The sequence below is a fragment of the Cebus imitator genome, unplaced genomic scaffold (genome assembly GCF_001604975.1).
Source record: "Cebus imitator isolate Cc_AM_T3 unplaced genomic scaffold, Cebus_imitator-1.0 Scaffold295, whole genome shotgun sequence".
In the NCBI taxonomy this organism is placed as follows: domain Eukaryota; kingdom Metazoa; phylum Chordata; class Mammalia; order Primates; family Cebidae; genus Cebus; species Cebus imitator.
This window is the reverse complement of record NW_016107610.1, coordinates 2,576,479-2,594,363: the sequence shown is the minus strand read 5'-3', so window position 1 is coordinate 2,594,363 and position 17,885 is coordinate 2,576,479. Positions and strand designations below refer to the sequence as shown.

General features: G+C 51.6%; 1 protein-coding gene across 2 annotated transcripts in view; it reads right to left on the bottom strand.

The window, feature by feature from the left end:
- Window positions 1-2,380: 2,380 nt before the first annotated feature.
- The window catches only part of ALPK3 (alpha kinase 3), a 58,261-nt gene continuing 42,756 nt past the window's right edge, over window positions 2,381-17,885 (bottom strand). For both annotated transcript variants that reach the window (XM_017502292.2, XM_017502293.2), the window contains 9 exons: window positions 14,178-16,323; window positions 13,352-13,499; window positions 12,835-12,962; window positions 12,664-12,699; window positions 9,857-10,137; window positions 9,126-9,214; window positions 8,089-8,312; window positions 5,353-5,401; window positions 2,381-4,605 (listed from right to left, as the gene is read on the bottom strand). In XM_017502292.2, coding sequence (XP_017357781.1) covers window positions 4,260-4,605; window positions 5,353-5,401; window positions 8,089-8,312; window positions 9,126-9,214; window positions 9,857-10,137; window positions 12,664-12,699; window positions 12,835-12,962; window positions 13,352-13,499; window positions 14,178-16,323 — 3,447 coding nt within the window. In that variant the 3' untranslated portion in view covers window positions 2,381-4,259. The remainder of the gene's footprint in view (window positions 4,606-5,352; window positions 5,402-8,088; window positions 8,313-9,125; window positions 9,215-9,856; window positions 10,138-12,663; window positions 12,700-12,834; window positions 12,963-13,351; window positions 13,500-14,177; window positions 16,324-17,885) is intronic.

Genomic DNA, 17,885 nt, shown 5'->3' with positions numbered 1-17,885 from the left:
GGCCTCCCAAAGTGCTGGGATTACAGGTGTCAGCCACCGTGCCTGGCCTGCCCCTTCTACAAAGTTCTAGGGGTTGAGGGATCTGTTTGACGTCAGAACATTTCCTTCATAATGTAGGAAATTCCACATAATGACTGTATGTGGAATCCCTCACCACTAAGACCTAATTCCAGGCAATATATGCCACTTTGAGCCATCTTGTTCCAACCCATTTACCGACTGACCTAGAGGGCTGCCAGCTTTGGGGTGGGCTTAGAGCAGACGAAGGCGTCCCAGCTGGGAAAGTCTTTTGTGCAGCCCGCTCTGCCATCAGGCCACGTGACCTTGTCAATGGTGCACGAGGTATCCATCTGTCTGTGGCATACTGGGGAGCCATAGGTAGCCTGTAATAAGTCCTGACAAGAAAATACGATAGGGGAACCCAGGATTTGGAGCCAAGTGATGCTCTTGCTGACAAGTAACCATTATCCTTGTGCAAAACGCCCCTCTCGCTCACCACTGGGCTCTGGAGGAGCATAAACGCTTGGCCCTTGCACACTTGGTGGCCATGCTGCCCCTCGTGGTGTTATCTGACCCACCTGGCCATAAAGTCTGGCAGGGCCAGTGCACTCCCTTATCAGGTGGACTCTGTTGCTCCAGGCTAGGTCTGTGAAGGCACCAGCGGGTCACTTGTGGGTTGCCCACTCGATCTCCACAGTGCTTCGCCGTCTACACCCGCAGCTCTGAGAGGGGCAGTAATTTGGCCCCTTTGGGCCCTTGTTCTGGATCTGGATTTGCTTTTCTTACCCGTCACGCCTCTCCGGCCATCAATATCCATGGATTATCAAATGCCATAAACATCATGTGGCCTTCTCACACACTGCACCCAACCAGAGAATTCACTTTCCAACAAAAAGAAGCATTATAGGTTGAAGTGTAGGCATTCACTCATCCTCTCAGGAACCCACAGACCAGCAGCAGCTGGCTTGAGAGTGTGGTGAAATGGTTTACTGAAAACTCAGCTATGCACCAGAAACAACACCCCGAGAGAGGCTGGGTCAGGCCTGCAGGAGGCAGCATGCGCTTGGAGCCAGCAGCCGTACCTTGCGGTTTCTCCTTCAGGGATAGGACGCAGTGTGGAGATGGCCTGCTACTGCTATATCTCAATGCCTTTCTCATACCTGAGGTTTGGGACCAGGCTGGTGTGGAGAGTTGAGTCCCCAGTCCAGGAACACATCCTCGAAGACACAGTAACAATTCAACTGAATTGAAAGCTGAGGCAGCCACCGGGCCATTTCAGGCTTATTATAAAGAGGTCATGGAAGCGTCTAGAATGATGAACCTTATCAAGGGAAAATATGATTGCTGCTACGTAAAAGGGGCAGTAGAGATGGACATGGGGGAGATTCCTAGAGTTTGTCCTTGGACTGCCGTGTCCAATAGTAAATGCCTGTCCCACAGGTAGGACCACGAAGGAGCTTCAGAACTGAAGGTTTGGGTCACTCCGTCAAGCCAAAAGTGCATAATCATACACAAACATGAGTTCTCATGACCAGTTCTAGAAATGGACTGCAGACGTTGCCCATTCTTCCTTTCTTGCTGGGTTATGTGACTTCGGTTGAATATGGTTAATTTTACCAGTGAATCTAAAGGTTGTAGAATTTCAAAATGGACTTGTGATAAAACTGAAAGAAGGAGATTATCCCTAGTGACACCGGACTTTGGAGAATAGTAGCCCTGTCTTACCCCTGGAATTAAGTTAGCTATGATCCTGAATTCCCTAAGCAGAGAGAAATGCGGCTGTGGTTTTACGTGGGAGAGTTGTAATACACGAGACGGGAAGGACGGCCCTTGTGTTAGCAGCATCTTCAGGGTCTGCCTACCCTTCTGCACCCACCATTTCCTCCATGTCCACCCTTCCGACTCCACCATCCTTCCGGCAAGAGTCAGAAGACCTTTGGAAAACTGCCTCCCTCCTACTCTATGAAGCCCTGAGCTCCAGGCCAGATTATCTCACCTGGAATTTGAATCTTGAGTGGAAGGAGATCCATGAGGTCGGATGGCAAGTTGGTGTTGATCTGCCAACCATAGCAGCTCTGGGAGGCAAGCCTTGGAGCTGCCCTGGCTCCCACCCTTCCCAAGGCCAACTGTTCAGCTACTCTTTTGGCTCTGTGAGCTATCCCAGCATCCTTCCCATGAACCCTTTCTCCTTGCTTACGTTGGTCCAAGTTCATTTCAGTTGGTCAAAACTCAAGAATCCTAACAGGTAGTCTCTCCTGAAATGGCCTCATACATCTTTGCCTCCCAGCAGCTGCCAGCCAGGGTCTGGCATAAAGCAGTGCTCAGTATATGTCTGCTGAATGAGTGGGTGAATGACTAAATGAATGAGCAGTACTCCAGCTCTCAGTTCACCAAAGTAATCTGAATATGCAGGCTGGGAGAGGTAGGGACACACTGGGGCAGAGGAGTCACCTGAGCACAGAGGAGGTAGAGAAGTCAGAGATGTCACCATGGAGGGGAAATGTCAGGCAAGGGGAGGTTCTGGGTGGGGGTGGGAATGAAGAGCTTCTCTGCAGCGTGAGAGGCAGAAAATGGTCAGCAAGCAGCTGAGAGGCAGGTACTGGTGGGCTCCTCAGCTGGTCTTGCTGCAGCCAGAGACACAGGGAGTTTCCAGAGCCCCCAGCTCTGCACTTCCTTCCTGGGTGGCTTTCTTTGTGTTCCTCTTCTGAATGAAGGGCAATTCCAAAGGCGTAAGTGCCCAGACACCCTGCTAAGGGGCACAAGCCAGCAGCCCAGTTTTGCAGGCACAAAATGTCTTTCTGTGGCCACAGAAAGCTACAACTGAACTTCGGTCCAGGAACCAAAATACAGATTCATTTTTCTAGTGGGCCAGAGGACTACAGGATGCCCTCAGAGAGCCTGCCTGGGAGAGGGGGACCCTGACTCCTCAGACCTCCAACCACACCAGTTGAGGGCAAGCAGGACACACAATGCTGCCTTTATTGCATTCCAAGGGGAGCGGGCTAGCTGCAGACCTACCCCGCCCCAGGCCTCCAGGAGGGATGTTCTGGAAGGACCCAGGCCACTGGGTCCTTGGGAGCCCATACATGAGGGCCCAGAGTTGGGGACCCAGGATCAAGAACTATGGTTGGGGCAGGGGCCCTAATTCCCAGGCACAGAGACACTCCTCCATCCAAGTACACGGATAGATTGCATCCCTCCTAGAACACCCAGGGGTAATTCCATGGGGAAGAGACCTAGCCCTCCATTCCTGGATGAGAGGGGATGTGAAATTAACTGTGACTCCACCTCCTTTCAGTATGGAGTACAAGGTCTCTCAGAGTCAACACCTGTCTCTGGCTACAGCTGCTGACACAGCCCTTACACCAGCTCTCACCTCATGAGCAAAGAGCCCGGGAGGAGTTGGGGAAGACAGTACTGAAGTGGAGCAAAAGGCCAGAGGGTCTGTTCCTCACCTGGGTATTGGTGGGCAGGGGGTAGGGAGCTCTCAAGCAAAGGGCCACGTGCAGAGTCGTGAAGGGCAGGTAGCAGGCTGCAGCTGGGCCCCAGGCCAGGGATGTGGCTGGGGGTGCAAAGGAGCATGGGAAGCAGGTGAGTGAGTGAAGGAGCTGGAAAAGCATGAACACACATCATCAAAGGCCACTGCACAAGGACATGACAGGCTGTGGAAGGGCCCTGAGCCCCATTTGGGCTCAAGGACATGTTAGTTGCAGGATAAGCTGAGATCAATGAGCCAAAGTAGTTGGAAGGAGAAGATACCCTGAGAGTCACCAGGCCAGACCAGCAGAGGAAGTCTGGAGCCCTGAGGACGGGGCGAGATCAGGGCCAGGCAAAGGCAGGGGGGTAAATGCTGGCCTGCATGTCCTCACACCCAGATTATAACATCTGCTGCCGGATTGGGCTGGGGCAAGGGCTTGGGGTGCAGAACTCATGCAGAGGACTCAGGGGAGCCTCCAGCAGTGGCAAAGTGTAAACTTCAAGGAGGGCCTAGGCCACCAGGCACTTGGAGGTGGGGCCTGCTTGAGGCCTGGGAACCCTGGGTGACAGTGGCACCAGAAGAGGCCAGTGGGCTATGTGCCACACACCAAAGCCATCTGATGAGGAGCTGATCCACGAGAGGCTGCTCAGAGAGGTCCCCACGTGGTGCCTCCTCCACGCGCCTTCTCCAGTTAGTTCCGTATTTGGAAAGTCTCCATCCGGTTCAAGCTGCTTCCTGGTTGGTCTGCTGCTGGGTGGAGGCCCCCAGCCTCCTGTTGAGGCTACCGCATGCCCTGGGCCTTGGAGCCCTCTTCTTGAGTGGGAGGCTGTCCCAACAACTGCACGGTGATTGCCTCTGAGGCTTGAGGGGTGGCCTTGGCACTTGGAGCACTCTTCCGGGTGCCCTGAGGACTAGGGAGGCCTTTCTTCTGTGGCTGAGGACTCAGCTGGGAGCCTTTCCTGCCAGCAGACGGACTCTTAGAGCCTTTGGCTTTGGCTTGGGGGTGGGCTGCCTCAGGGCCCTTGAGGGGTGTTAGCCCCAGCAGCTCACAGTAGGCGTTGCACTGGTGGGAGGAGGCGAACCGGTTCAGCAGGGCGGGGAAGCAGCTTTCTTTGAGGCCCTGGTATCTGCAGCCAGACAGGAAGAGCTGAGTGGGGGTCCCACCCAGAGACACAGCTCCTTGGGGAGCTGACTCTCGGGCTGCCATCATTAGGATGCTGTGCCCAAAGTACATCCTACCCTATCTGAGGGTGATGGGGAGTCTCCCTTGGGTGCTACCTCACGTGGCAGCAGCTAAAACCTCAATTTTTCCTTTTTCTTTTAGTAGAGACTCTCTACATGGCCCAAGCTGGTCTCAAACCTCAAACTCCCGGGCTCAAGAAATCCTCCCTCCGTAGCCTCCCACAGTGCTAGGATTATAGGCATGAGTCACCATTCCTGGCCCAAAGCCTCAGTTTTAAAACTGTGGTCTCATTACATCACGACACATGGAATCCATCATGTAGGACTTTAATGGTGTAAGAATGGCTTGGCTTCTTCACATAAACTGAAGCAGACTTGAGATCCGCACTCTAATCACAGGGCCCTTGCTCGTCGGCACCTTGGCAACCATCCTCAAGCAAGAGGGGAGGAGTATGTGAGAGCCCCAGATTGCAGGGGACCCCATGTGTGGCATGAGTAATAGCTGCCACACCAGACCGGAGATAAGGGGTGGAGACAGTAGCCCCTAGGATGTTACCACATGGCCATGGGTGTGACTGGGACCACTTGGCCCCAGGCCCAGCACCTTAGGGATGGAGAACCAGAAGGGCTTAGGACATTTTACACCCTGAGAAGACCCCCCAGAGAGCAATCTGTCCCCAGGAAACACTCACCCTCGAAGTTTGGTAGCAATCTGCACATCGGTCATTTTCCAGTCAACCCCTGAAAAGGGAGAAAGTTGGGAGTTAATGCCAGCCTTGGCTGGTTCGAAGCCCCCATATCTCCAGCAGGAAGAGACATGGGGGTTTAGAACCACATCTCTTCCTGCTGGAGACATGGGGGCTTAGAACCAGCCCAGGCTGGCATCAGCTTCCTGGGTGTCAGTGCAGACATGTCTTCAAGCAACTTCTCACGGGTCATGACCACCAGCCTGTCTCGCAGACAGTGTGCAGGTATCTGGATTATTACTAAGAATAATATTCGCATTTTTACAAGTGAGGAGGATAGGCTCAGTGTTAAACGACTTGAGCAAAGTCATAGTCACTCATTCAGTAATTGAGCACTGGCTATGTGCAGTGGTCATTTGATTTAAAGTCAGGGTTCAGCTTTTTGGATTCCTAGAGCCAAAACTCTTCCAGCTACGCAATCTTGCTTCCGCTGGATCAGACCAGGTCACAGCCTGGACTGGCCTCTGGCTTTGAACTAAAACCTCTTCCTCTGAACAGATTAGTAGTCTGTCCAGACAAGAGAGAGGGATGGGAATGAGAGGATAAATCAGGGGTAGACCAGCAGAAATGCAACAGTACAGAAGACTTGCTTCCACACTGCTTACAAAGGCAGCCAGCAAGCAAGAAGCCAGGATGGTCTTCCAGGTTAAGACAGCCTTGGAAGGACAGAGCCAGGCAAGATGGTGACAGAGAAAAAATGTTTTCACTGTGGTCAGGACATCCAGGTATCTTAGCATTCACACATTGGGTTTAGGACGCTCTTTGCCCATTTTCAATTTGTCCAGAGCATTTTGCTAGGAACTTGCCTTTCACTAACAGGGCTGAGTACCATCACAGGATAGACAGCAACAAATGTGATCTTTGGAGTCAGACCAACCTGGATTTACATTTCATGTCTACTACATCCGAGCTGTGGGAACTTGACAAGTCACTTCACATCTCTAATCTTCACGTGCAAAGGTGAGGGGAGGAATGCCTATCTCACAAGGGTATTGAGAAGATCATCATCTGTGTAGGAGTCTAACTTAGTGTCATAACCTAGGAGTTATGTGATAAATATTAAAGTCATCAATATGAATTTCTTTCTCATTTCTCTTTTGGCATTCATAGAATTCCACTTTGTGTAATAATGATGGATCTCTCACATTGGCACAGAATTTTAGTTTGCAGAAGGCTTTCACAAATATGGTCTCATTTAATCATCATAAAAAAATCTGAGCACTAGGTAGGAAAGAAACTATTTTCCTAGAGAGGGAATGAAAATTGAAGCTCAGAGAGATTAAATGACCTCACCAGTGTGAGCTTGTTTCCTTCTCTGTAAAACAGACTCAGCTAGAAGAGAATGGGGCTTAGACTTAAATCAAATTTATTTTTTTCTTTATTATTTTTTTGAGACGGAGTCTCACTCTGTCACCCAGGCTAGAGTGCAGTGGTGCAATCTTGGCTCACTGCAACCTCTGCCTCCTGGGTTCAAGCAATTCTCAAGCTTCAGCCTCCCAAGTAGCTGGGATTACAGACATGTACTACCACGCCCAGCTAATTTTATATTTTTAGTAGGGCTGGGGTTTTGCTGTGTTAGCCAGGCTGGTCTCAAACTCCTGGCCTCAAGTGATCCACCCACTTCGGCCTCCCAAAGTGCTGGAATTACAGGTGTGAGCCACCACACCTAGCCGACTCCAAAGCCTTTCTAGTATACCATGTTATCATCTTATAGTAGAAACTGATCTACTCATCACAGCTTCTTGAGGGCAATGACTATTCCTAATTCAACTTTTTATTTTTTCAATATTTAGTAGTGGTTGGATGGAAAAAGGATGGAAGCATGAATTTGTAATTCAACAAATAGGTTGACTGATAATGGCTTAATGTTACCTAGCCCTCCCTCCTCCCAACATCTGGAGTTGTATATAAATTTAACCCAGTGAAACACATATTTGAGTCAGTTTTTTTATCTCTGGCCCTTGGTTTTCTCACTTATTTACGGCAGAGATGAGATTTAATAATGTGTGATATTCCCAGCAACCTCTCCTTGCCCCGAGCATTTTTTCCGTTCCCTCCCCTGTCCAGTTCTGCTTAAAGGGAACAGGCCTGGAAAGAACTGGTCGAAGAAGGAAGGAGGGTTCACGCTTGCTGGCCTTCCTTTGTTGGGGAGTTTCTGGGTAAGGCGGGGAGGCACAGAAATAAGTTAAAAAGAAGCCAGACTAAATGCTTTACATAACGAAAAGCTAACAAAGATGGAGGAGGAAGAGAGACAGTAAAGCTACTGTGCTAAAATGGAGGAGGGAGTCTGGCAAGTTCAGACAGTGAGAAAGTCTAGAGCAAAGCTACAGGGAAGGGAAGAAGCGAGGTTTTGAAAAGGGTGGTTGTGGGTTTTGAATCAGAGCCCATATAATGGTCTTTGAAATAAATTCCTGTTTAATTTTAATTGAGCCTGGACTGTGCTCCTTTAAATGCAACTGCAGTGACAGACTGGGCTACATGAGGCCCTGGTGTGTATTAGGGTTGCGTGCAACATGGTCCCTGTCCAATCTACTTTATAGGATTATTGTCAAAGGCAAAAAAGAGTAAAGACAAAGGTGCTTTGTAAACGATCAACAATCAGTCAAGCACTACAGCTCTCCCTCTTCTGCATGCTTTCATAACCATGCACGTGCGCACCCACGCACCCTCACACCCTCATACCTGCCAAATCTGTGACAAGGAAGCTGCCGTTTGTCCACTGATACAGCCAGTGCTGGAAGGTCTGACATTTCTGCATGGCCTCAGAGCTGCTAGATACTGTCGGAGCCCCAGCGCCGCCCCATTCCCGGGAACAGTAAGGCTCCAGGGGCTTGCCCAGGTCTTCCTCCAGGGTAGCATATGGGATATTGTTTGCAGGCCGGTAGATGAGATACAGTGGGATGATCCTAAACACAGTTTCACCCCGCAGTAAGCTGGAAGTATGGCCCAGGGAGCTCCTCCCTCCAACCCAATTCTGTATTCTTGGACCTAAAAGAAGGGCCCTTCCAAGAATGGAATTCTCAGCTCTGAGCCCAAAGGACACAAAGGAAAGCAGCTCCACCCTGAGTTCAGGAAAGGAAATGGATATTTTTGGCTTCAGGGTCCTGTCTATTCTCTTGGTCAGCGGGATTAGAACCAAACCCTGCTATGACCATAGGCAGACTCTGTGGCTTGGCTGAGGGACTGGGGCAGAAGGAGAGGTATGTGTCAAACAGAAGGAGCACCTTTAGAAAGGATTCAACTAGATTGTGGCTCTCTGCCAGTCGGACCCCAGGTACACAAAGGTGAGTTCAAGTTTCAAAATGGAAACAATTGCCATTTATAGCTGACTCCTATGAAAGTCCACACTGACCCTGCCCGCCTACCGCAGAAGGGTCCTGACCCATCTGCCTAGCTTAGCCCACCCCATCGCCTTCACGGAGCCCCAGAAACTGCTAGGCCCAAACTCTGCCATCAGCAGCATCTGCACTAAAGAATGAGGAATGGGGGTGGGCGGGAGGAGCTGAGTGCAGAGCAGAGGCTTTTCTCAAGCGGGGAGTAAATAAGGTCTTTATTTCTAGATTTTGTGAGACCACCGGGCTGAGCATGGGGCTAACTGTGAGGCTATTTGCACATGGGCATAACCCAGCACGCCCCTGGGAGGCTCTGAAATCACTATCTTCGCAGAAGTCCAAGGCAACAGCGCTGCACGCTGCACGTCCTGCTCGCTGCATACTTACTCAGGCACCTCCCCAAAGCCAGGCGCGGCCCGGGCTTCTGCTGCGAAGATTTTGCAGTACTCCCGACTCATGTTCTGGATCTTGCACCCCTGTGGATGAGGGAACCACATCTGGTCAGCAAAGAAATTCCCCGATCCTCCACTGTGTCTGCCTCTAAGTGAGTGGGCCACCTGTGTGGGGACTGAGAGGAGGACCCCAGCCCGCGTGAAGAAGGTCTCACTCTTCCCTGCTCCCTACTCTGCACCTCATTTTCCTCTTTTGTGTAACAAAGTGGCTTTGGACCTCTTTTCAAACTGAGGTTTTCAAAGTGATTTCCGAACTATTTTCTGGAATCCTAATGGTAGGTGATAGTGCCCCAGAGACCACTCTGGGGAGAGCCACGAAGACTGTCTACCCCACCCACAGCACCCCCCTTTCATCTCACATATAAGAAGACTTCCATGAGAGGTTACGAATGGAAGGTATTCCATTACAGGGGGTTAGGTTACAGGGGGAAGGTATCTGCTGCACATATATAGTTTGAAAACTATGGCCCAAGTCATTTTGAAGCTCTCAAGCTCTCTGAGGCCAAGTATCTGAATTCTGGGCTGCATGTCAGGCTTTCCACAAAGTCATCCTAGGAGCCTCATAAGGTTGAGATTGAGATGCCTTCTGCCTCAATTTTGGACATCTCAACAGGACCCGGGCTGGGAAAGGGGAGGGGGTGAGAGTGAAGGGATGGGACATAGTACCTGGATGGTGACGTCGTAGTTTCTGCCCACGAGAGAAGTCTCACTGCTGGGCCCAAACACAAGCAGGCTGGACACCTTGATGATGCACGTGCGGCCCGACTCGAAGATGGGTTCCAGCCCGTAGATGACCTTGGCTTGGGAGGCCTTCCGAAGGCCACACCCATATCCGCCCCCTCGGAGCTCCTCGCTTACCAGTCGCCCAAAGAGCTTGTCCCCCCAGCAGCCAGAGTCAGCCAGACCCTTGGCAAATACCATAGGGGTCATCTCAATCTCTTCTCCAACTGAAGGGGAAAAGGAGAAATGTGGGAGACCAGGAGCTCCGGCCTGACCAAGGTGGGGCTCTCAGGGAAGGAAAAGGCCAGAAAAGCCCCCCACCCTGCTCACTTTCCGTCCAAGCCTGCTCTTTGGACACACTGAGTCCCTACCAGACTGTGAGCTCCTTGGGCAGAAACTCTATTTGATTTGACCCCTGCCATCTAGCAGTACCTGTGTTGTATCCATCATATAACCCCTGCCGTCCACAAATATGTCCTGAGCGCTGTGTTCGGACAGAGCTTAGGACACGTGTATGGAAGGCAGGAGTTTTCTATGGCAATAGCAATCAATACAGAATACCAGAATTACTTTTCTTTGGAATTCGTTGTTTTGATCAGATAAATACATGACTCTATTTCAACCAACACGCTTAACTGAAGCAAAAAGTTTGCAGGACAAATCCAGCAGCAGTGAGCACCCCTGGTGCTCAAATTGTGACCGCTAAATATAACTTCCCATTAAAGGGAACCAGAACTTTCTACAGAAATGGTTGATTCCAGGTCTAGGCAGAAAGTGTCCAGCAAGAACCTGAAACATCACCAGAGACCAGAAAGCAAGAGAGCTAGCAAAAGCGACTGGAGACTTGGCAGAAGGACACGGGCCAACCTGAAGGGGCTCCCTTCTGCAATGTATTGAGTATATCAAGTATGTTAAAAATCCATGTATTCATAGTGGCAACAACAACAAATCCAATCCCCCACTCAAAAAATAAACCTCACTGGTCACCTGTGGAAAATGGTAGGGCACCAACTCATTATTCTAAATTCAGGTAACAGTGAATTTAGTGAAAAGAGCAAATATTTATCCTTCATTTCCTGTTGGAACTTATTTATTGGGATAACCAAATGATCATCCCTTTTTTTACAGAAAAAACTCAGCTAATGAATGAAGAAGAAAAGATCAAATTAAACTATCTCCATGTAATAACTGCTAATGAAATAACAGATTTAGGCAATAATCAGTGGGTGCTAAAACCCCCAGATAACAATAGGGTTTGTATCAGATTGTTTTTAATTTTAAAAGGGGATGGATCACACGGATACCACCCGAATGAACCCAATAACCAACCTTAACATTACTAAAAGGGACAGGCATGAAACAATTTGACATTATGTGCCTCCAGGTGGGATGCAAAAGGTGTATGCAGCACCTGTGAATTATTCTTGCAAAAAAAAAAAAAAATCACACCTGTATCTGACTAAACCTTGGAATCTGACTACCAATTTAGAAGAAGCATGTGCATGGGGGAGCATGTTCAATGGGGACATAATCAACAAAATCCAGACTGTTAGAAATTCTACACCAGTGATTTCAACAAATAAACAGCCAAGGAGGAAACAAATAAAGTAGGAGGAACTGTTCAACATTAAGAGAGACTTTGAGCTGCATCGGCCAAAAGCAACGAGTGGTTCCTGATTCAAATAAAACAACGCATATGAGATAATTAGGGAAATCTGACTGCATGTCTGATGATATTAAAGAATTATTACTTAGTTTGAGGTTGAGGTTATATTTGATATCAATTAAATTTTATTTGATTACTAAACAAAAGTCACTAGTTAGCACTTTGGGATGCCAAGGCAGGTGGATCCCTTGAGGTCAGGAGTTTGAGACCAGCCTGGCCAACATGGTAAAACCAGTCTCTACTAAAAACACAAAAATGAGCTGGGTGTGGTGATACATGCCTATAATTGCAGCTACTGGGGAAGCTGAGGCATGAAAATTGCTGGAACCCAGGAGGTGGAGGTTGCAGTGAGCCAAGATCATGCCACTGCACTCCAGTTTGAGCAACAGAGTGAGACTCCATCTCAAAAAAAAAANAAAAAAAAAAAAAAAAAAAAAAAGGTCACTAGTTGAAGGAATGAGTGAGCAAATGAATGAAGGAATTAATGCATGTGTTAGCAACTACAGCTCTAAACATCTTTCCATCATCACTGGCTGCCTTCACAGTCCCAAGTCAGCCTGTCTCTTGCAAGAGCAGTACATATCCATCCCTATTAAAGCCCTTCAAATGCATATCAAACTCGGCAGGTATTTCATGATCACCAGGGAGCCTGCTGAAAATGCAATGTTCCTAGGTCCCTCCTATGGCATTAAAGAGGCCTGCAGTGCAGCGGGGACGAGGAAACTGCATTTCTAACAGGTTCCCTGTGTGAATGCAATGCTGGGCTCCACAGAGCACTGTGAGAAACCTGGGTAGGAGCTGGCAGGGTAAGACATGCCCCTGTGGCCGGTCCTGCCCTGGATCAAAGACGGACATGGGCAAAGGGCACAGGGTGAACTGACTCCTGTGCAGTGGCCCTTGGCCGCTTCTTCCCCCACAATCTTCTGATACAGCAGTCCTCCTCCATCACCTCCCCAAGCCACATCCTAAACTAGGAGGCAAAGGGAAGCAGTATGTGGATTGGGACCAGATTCCAAGCCCTTAAATGGGTCCTCCCTGCAGATGGCAGGGGTAGGACCACCCCGCCTTCCCCAGGGGGGCACCATACCTTCACCTTCTTCTCTGGAGATGAATCCTGACAACACTAGATAGAGAAAAAGAAGAAAGCAGTGCCTTCAGGCAGCTGTTCGCAGAGAGAGCGCCGTCTCTTAAAAATGGCAGCTGCCCACCCCCCAGGAGCCAGGCCAGGCTAAGACCCCGGGCAGCGGGGCACACTCACCCTCAGGGCTGAGGCAGAAGTCGGTGGAGGCCGAGCCATGCTCATTGTGGATGGTGCACCGATACACGCCGCAGTCTACGGGGGAGGCCTGCACGATGGCCAAGGCCGCTGGCCCCTCATCCCCTGCACTGCAGAGCGGAGACCCTTCTTGTGAGGGCCATCACCATGGCATGGGGCAGACTGTGGTCCTAAGCGTCCTTGGACCCACTCTCAGAGGCTGCAGTGAACCCCAGCTCCAAGAGCTCTGGGGAGACAGCGTGATTCCAGGGCCAAGAGCTGGTCCTGAAGCCCGAAGGTCTGGTTTGCAGTCCTGACACTTACTAGCTGTGTGGCTTTGGACAAGTGGCTTAAAAACGATGAGCCTCGGTTTTCTCATCTCTACTATGGGAACAGCACCTCCCGCAGAGGCTGATTGTGAGAATTAATGAGGTGACAGGCTCAAAGCGCTAGGATGGTGCCCAACGGTATTACTGCAATCAGGGAGCCAGGCCAGGTGGCGGTGGTGTCGCCGGCTTACCTCCTGCCCACCTCGCCCACTGGGTGCTGATCCTTGGCCCATGTCAAGACTGAGTCGCTAAGAATGTTGAAAAACTGGCACCAGAGCTTCAGGCTACCGGAGGCATCAGGAAACTGCTCCACCCGAATCTTCCGGATCACCTGTGGGGCTGAGAGCAGGGCCCAGTCAGGAGTGGAACACTGCCCCCTCCAGCTTGTGCCCTCTCTGGCCATATCCTTGCTTTCCTGGATGGCCTTGGTGGAAAAGGCTGGGAGAAAACAGGATTCAAGTCTCCACACAGACCCACTACTCACAGGCCCCAGCTGCCTGCTGCCCATATCCTGGGCTTCCATCCCGACCCCCAAAACACGCATCTCAGCTAGAATGAAGCCCCTACTGCACCCTGACCCCAGGCGGGGGGGCCCAGCTGAGGACACAGACAGCAGTTGGGACAGGAACTTCAGTTTGCATTCAGGTCCCTAACTCTAGCAGCCTGCATTTGCATCCTGTCCCCCTCTCTGTAATCATGTGACAGCTCTGTAAAAGGGGAATGAATGGTGAAGTGACCGAGCTGGAACGCTACCGAAGCCAGGCCCCGTGCCAGGCACTTCATCTGTTCCAGCCCGTTTAAGCCTCACGCCATTGCAGAGGTGGTAGTTATCTCCATTCTGTGGAGTGGCAGAACCAAAACAAGAACTAGGCCTTCGGAACTGCAAAGGCTGTGAGATAAGGGTCCCTTTCCCAAGGTAATCTGTGAATCCCGAGGAGGGATGTTAGCAGCACATGCTTTCCGTGGCTCCATGGCACCCTGTTCCATGAAGCCACCCCCTCCCGCCCCATTGCTCACCTTTCAGCAGGTCTTTGGCTTTCCTGGGCTTGGCCAGTGCCTCCTGCTTGCCTTCATCCAGCGCCAGCTCTGTGTCGGGATCGCTGGCCTTGGGGCTGGGGCCCGGGTCTCCTGCGGCCAGCTCCTCCTCTGCCCGAGGCACCTCCAGCATGCTCGCCTTTCTGCCCTGCGTAGGGGAGCGTCTCTCCCGCCCTGGAGTCCCCGGGGACCCAGGCGCCAGGCTTTTCCTGGACCCCCGGGGGGAAACCGTGGGACTCTCCCTTTCTTCAGGCGTGGTTGCCTCCCCGTCTCCTGCTGCTCTGATCTTAGGGAGAAATCTCTTCCTCCGGGCCCCTAGAGCCAGTTCCTCAGGTGTAGCTGCCGGGAGACCGGTCAGAGCCTCCCCTGGGACCTTCTCCCCTTGGGAGGGTTCCTGAGCTCTGCTGACTGTTGAGGGTCCCTGCCCAGGGGCTGCCTGCCCACCCGCCTCCCCCAGCCGACCACCCATGCCACTCTCCTGAGAGACCCCCAGGAGGCCAGGCCCCTCAAGGGAAACCTCTCCTTTACCCTCATTGGATCCTTCTGAGGCTAGCCCAGGGCTCTCCTCATCTACCACAATGGCAGGGACAGTGAGGGGGCTGGGACCAGGACCCCAGGAGCCCCGGGCAGCAGCAAGGGCCTCGCGGCCAGCCTGCACCTCACGGTCCAGGAGGCCAGTGAGGCGACGGGAGGTGCAGGGGCTCAGCAGCAGGGTCTGTGCACTCTGTACCAGGTGGTTGTTCTCCACACGCTCCAGGATGCGCCTCGAAGTCCGGGGACTCAGCCCAGCCACTTCCACAGTGGGGGTCAGAGTGGCTGAGGGCGCCAGACCTCCGGCGGCCGCCCCCACCTGGGACTCTGCCCCTGCTCCGCTCGTCTCTGTGCTGGACAGCTTCAGCAGCAGAAGCAGGTAGTTCTTCAAGGAATCGATGAGACCAGGGTCACAGCTCCGGGGACGTGGGGTCCGCCCCTCCACATCTGGTACCTGGGCGCAGGCCCCCTCATTGCTGGTGGCCATGGTCTCTGGTGGGTGACTCTCACTGGGGGTCTCCAGCCCCAGGTGCAGTGCTGGGGCAGAACTCACCAGGGCCTGGTCCTCAGAGGGCAGGAAGGCAGCTGTGCTCCCGTGCGGAGAAGTTGGGGTGCTGCTCGTCCCCTCCTTTGGACTAGCAGTCAGCCCAGTTCCAGGAAGAGAAGGTATCGTGGGCACCTCCTGGCTCAGGCCAGCTGGAGGACAGCCACCGCGAGCCACACACAGCAGTCCCCCCGGCTGCTCCTCCTGGGAGCTCTGGAACAGGCTGCCCTCCTGCTTGGCCTCGGCTAGGCCTGACGACTGTGGCCCCCGGCCTCTCTCTCCTCCCACCTGCTCCACACTCCCCTCAAGGGGCAGCTGTGCTGGGAGCCTGAGCTTCCCTGACAGGGGACCCAGCACGCTTTGCTGGTGGTTCCTAGAGGCTGTTACTGCTGCCTCCTCAGATCCGGGCAGGAAACCAGGAGTTTCTGGGACACAAGGCCCTTCTGGGGTCTGCGCAAAACATTCAACAATCGGAGGAGCTCTGGGTCCCTCTGTAGGTGGGAGTTTGTGGGCGCTGGACGGTGGGCCAAGGCTGGTCACCGCCTCCTGCTCTGATGCACCTGCTGTGGCCGCAGGCGCGCTCCCCTGTGACTGCGTCCCCTTCTCTTCCCGTATCCTTCTGTCTTCCTGCGTGCCCTCATCTGCCTGGGACTTCCTGTCTTGCTGTATCTTCCTACCTGCCAGTGTTGCTTCCAGCTGTGTCTCTGCTCTTCCCTGTGTCACCTCGCCCTTCTGTGAAGTTCTGTCTGACTGTGGCCTCTCGCTTTCTTGTATCCCAGGGTCCACTTGCGTCTTCCTGTCTTCCCGTGTCCTGTGGGCTGTCTGTGTTCCATCTCCCCCGGTCCTTCCATCCACCTGCATCTTCCCATCTGACTGCACATTCTTCTTGCTTCCAGTTCTCTGGTAAGCAGATGTTCTCCCATCCTCCTGGGTTTCCATATCCATGGGCTCAATGATACCCTGACTTCCAGAGGTGCTACAACCGATGGAAGCTCCATCAGAGCTGCTGCTGGCCGACACAGTAGGAGCCGTGGTTGTCTGGGATTCCAGGATCTGAGAACACGGGGACAAAAGCAAGGATTTGACTACATGTGCATTAAGATCTCTTTCCAATCTGGCATCCCAGCCTCCTCTGACCTTACCCAGAACTTCTCATGGGAATCTTGCTGCCTGATTTCTCAGGCCTGCTGGAAGTTGGAAGGCAAAGGCATGTGACAAATTCCCAAAGCCCCATGCCCACCCCATCCTAATCTCTGACCTCAGAATCTGGACTGGTATCCAGACCCAGCTTGGGTCTTCCTACCTCTTTCTGATGAAATCCTGCCTTTCCTGAAAGCCCTCGCTCATGAGTTATCCCGCCCCTAACCCTGACCATTTGAAGGAGACTGTTTTCTTCCCAGGGTTCCCAGAGCAGTCCATCTGTCCTTCTCCTGTGGCACTAATTGCCTTGTATAGAATTATGGGTGAAGTGAGGGGGTGCCGAAGGGTGTTCCGATAATGGCCTCAATGGCAACACTGAGTGAGTGGTAATAACATGATGCCATCCAAACAGAGAGGGTTAAAGTAATTCTGAATGGCATCTATGCCAGGGAATTAATGAAACATTATGTTACTCTTCTGAACCTCTACTTGCAAAGCACTATGCTAGGCCCCTGTATATGATATGTATTACCCCACTTACTCCTCATACATGTGAATACTTAGGGGAATCAGCCCCATTCTAGAGATAACAATGACAAGAAGGTATGTGATCTGTCTACCGTCAGGTAGTCAGTAAGTGGCAGAGTTCAGATTCGCAGGCAGGCGTACCCTGCTCCAAATCCCATGCTCTTTGTTGTTATACTGTAATGCCACCCACATTTAAAGGACTTCCTGTCAAACATGGTGGTATACAACAGTGATTTGCCTCTTCTCCTCCAAGATATCATCAAAACTAACCAAGTAAACACGAAATAAACAAAGCAAACTCCTTTGTTAGTGAAACTGGAGGCAAATAAAACCTACAGTCTCAAAACCTACAGTCTCAAAAAACAAGCAAAAGGATAACAGCTGCCCAAAGCCGGCAGACACAGACACGGGGAAGCTGAGGAGGAGCAAAGTGATACCGGGAAACTGGGCCACAGCTCAGCGGGCAAGGAGTGACGCTGTTCAGCACGTCTCAAGACACCGGCAAGTGCACGGCTGCTGTAGACAAAGGACTCATCCTGAGGCGATAAACCCCTTAAGTTCACGGACAGCAAGAGCTGCAGGGTCATGGAGGCCTGGGTGGAAATCGGCCAAAGACACGGGGAGCTGAGCAGAGCAGACAGGGAGAGGAGATGGAATGGCAGAGGCAGACCTCAGAAAACACCGGCAGCTACACTCCTGAAGAAACCGCCAGAAAATTGCTAGGCTAAGAACATTGTGTCTTAGCATACAAGGACTAAGGGAATATTGTTCCCATGAGCTCTGCTTGAGGAAACCACCAAGGAACAAATGTAGTTAACCAAGAGATGATTGACGAAATAACAGCAAAAGAGCTGATGGCAAGCACTGAATGTACTTCACTTATATTAACATACATACACGCATATTGACGCGTAACTGTAGAAGCAAGACTAAAATCAAGTGGGGTT